The following is a 2,900-nucleotide window of genomic DNA, read 5'->3' on the forward strand; positions in this document are numbered from 1 at the left end:
AAGGCAGCTGTTGGATCGAGGAAAATACCATTAAATATTGATGACTTTTTAAACAAATGAATTGATTCGAACTGACATGTAGGAAAAATTCTCCTGCCTAATAAAAACACGGAGGAAGAAAGAACGTTTAAGGTTAAGTCTGCGAAATTTGCTATCAACTGTTTCTATCGTGTTAACTTCTCGAAATTGAAAAAGCAAAAAATGACCTTTTGAAGAAAGAAAATGTGTCTTGTATCTTGGGCAGTTTGTTTTACGTTATCTTTGCTAACGGTGAGTTTGCAACTGACTTTGTTGGATCATTGCATCTGTGAGTTTGCAGCATTTCAATTTACCTTAAAATGAACTTGGTTTCCTAACTGTGCTTTAATTCTTGATACCTTAATTTTGCAGTGTACAAAATCGTCGTTTGCTTGCAAGTATTCTGTGGAGCACGATTCGGGTAAGTTTCCATTCAGTGTACTCCGGCGTTTCAGCCGATAAAGGAAACAACGATGTTTGTTTAGAAGCTGTAGGGCTAGCTGTCGCTTACAACGTGCTCTTGGGGTTTGTGACTCCATTCCGAAGGATGCCTGTACCATAGCCCTGTAACACCCCAAACACACAATCAACGGAATTTTACGTAACAGCACTTGAAGCGTGAAGAAAATTAAATGAAACATAAGCATGCAATTTAACTTAAGATATCACTAGTGTTAAAACGTTGAAACGAATTCCTGTTTTCGGGAACGAAATAAGATTATCTTCCTTCTAAAATGACAGCTGTGGAAGATCCAAGCGAATTAAATGGTAAAAGCATGTAGGGCTGTGTAGGTTATATACTCTATCAGAATTCAGATCGAGAAAGTGTCTGTCTAACAATATTCGCCCCCGTGGCGCTGTAGCCCATCTATTGTGCCAGGATTCTAAACTGATTACTAGGTTTTTGGCCGAGCAAAAGTGTTCGTCTGCCTTGATTAATAGTTTGCTCAGTATTATAACTTCAGGTTGCTGGCAGTTTATCTCATCGATCAAAAAACGGTAACATTTAATTTGGAAACTGGAGGCGTTATAAAATAATTGTGTGCTATCTTTATATAGGGTTTTAAAGGTTTAAACTATCAAGTGAGTTGAAAGAACATTTAATACGAGAAGAAGGCAAATAATTATACACTCAACGAATGAATGGAGTTAGTTTCTGGTACTGTGTCGAAGGGAGAGTAAAACAGGAAAATTGGGTTTCAAACCAACTCGTTTGATAAAGTTTCTCAGGTCGAATTGCCATCGCGAAAAGATAAATAGGGACCTTAAGATCTAAGACGTTGACGAAGGTTTTCATCTTTAGTTTGGAGGACTTGCTGCAAAGAATCATAACCAACTGAAGACCCTCTATGAAGGCAAAAAAGTTTAATTTTCCCTCTTTTGTTTTAATTTTATAGATGTAATATATACGAGAACTCTTTACATATGTTCTTAAAAGGCTTTATGAAAATATGTATAATTATATAAAAAAATAATAACATTTTTTCTTCTTGATCCGGACGCAGTACGTGTTTCAAATGATTTTAGTTCAGTAGGTTTATCAAACTCTGGCAGGCCGAAATCTTCGCTTTTTGACGAATCACATCACAATATATTGACTCCAAGATTTTGTAATCATCGTTAGCTGCTTTGACTTCCCATGAGTTGATAGCATTATTTTTAATCCGTAAAAGGTATTCATAGAACTGCTTAGAGATACTAGTTTGATATTCGTTTTGAATTTGGTAAAAATTCATACATATTTTCGTATTAACCATATCGGAGCTAAAATTGCTTATAAACCTGAATTAGCTCAGATAGATATTAGAAAAAAAAAATGATATGACTCAACCGACTATGTTATTTTAATGTTACTTTTTTTTTGGGGGGGGGGGGGAAGGGGAGTACTAATTGGGATAACAGGACGACAAAGTGCTGAGTAAAATTCCTCTCCGAACTCATTAGCAACTTACTGACCTTGAGTCTCGAAAGAAAACTGAGCAAAAATGGAGGCTTAACATGACATTACTTTTTCTGAAGAAATGAATTTTAATCCAATTCCATCAATCGACAGACCGTTTCCAAGTCGATGTCACTAACAACAGCGAAGAGATACTGAAAACGTTTTCGAAATTAGGGTCTTCAGTGTTTGCACCTGTGATTCAAAATAAATACTAGGCATAATTCATGTAAATTAAGCGACAACCATTAAAACTCTCTTTACTTTCGCAAAATATTTTTACTTTTAGCGTCAACTTAAATCATCTACTAGTGTGCAGTTTCAAGCTAACGTCTTCCAGAGATCGGTTCTATAATAGTTCCCGGCTTTCGCGAAATGACGAATAGAGATTTGCCACAGCGGCTTGCACGTATTTTTTCCGGCAACTGATTGATAAGACATGTGGCCGTATTCATTGATGACAAAAAACGGTGTAGGATTGCTCCAATGACGCAGTTGCCAGCTCCTTACATAAGATCTTAAAAGGCCCTATGAAAATATATATAATTATATAAAAAAGAATAAACATTTTTCCTTCTTGATCCGGACCCAGTACATGTTTCAAGTGATTTTAGTTCATTGGTTTTATCAAAACTCTGGCAGGCCGAAATCTTCGCTTTTTAACGAGTCACATCACGATATATTGACGCCAAGGATTTGTAATCATCGTTAGCTGCTTTGACTTCCCATGAGTTATAGCATTATTTTTAATCCGTAAAAGGTATTCATAAAAATGCTTAGAGATACGAGTTTGATATTCGTTTTGAATTTGGTAAAAATCATAAATATTTTCGTGTTAACCATATCGGAGCTAAAATTGCTTATAAACCTGACTTAGCTCAGATAGATATTAGAAAAAAAAAATGATATGATTCAACCGACTATATTATTTTATTGCTTTTTT

General features: G+C 35.4%; 1 protein-coding gene across 1 annotated transcript in view; it reads left to right on the plus strand.

Moving 5' to 3' along the window:
* Positions 1-2,900, plus strand: part of LOC137969396 (polycystin-1-like) — a 75,780-nt gene continuing 72,880 nt past the window's right edge. The window contains exons 1-2 of the mRNA XM_068815612.1: positions 1-270; positions 391-439. Coding sequence (XP_068671713.1) covers positions 223-270; positions 391-439 — 97 coding nt within the window. The 5' untranslated portion in view covers positions 1-222. The remainder of the gene's footprint in view (positions 271-390; positions 440-2,900) is intronic.

This window comes from Montipora foliosa, chromosome 9, assembly GCF_036669935.1.
Source record: "Montipora foliosa isolate CH-2021 chromosome 9, ASM3666993v2, whole genome shotgun sequence".
NCBI lineage: Eukaryota > Metazoa > Cnidaria > Anthozoa > Scleractinia > Acroporidae > Montipora > Montipora foliosa.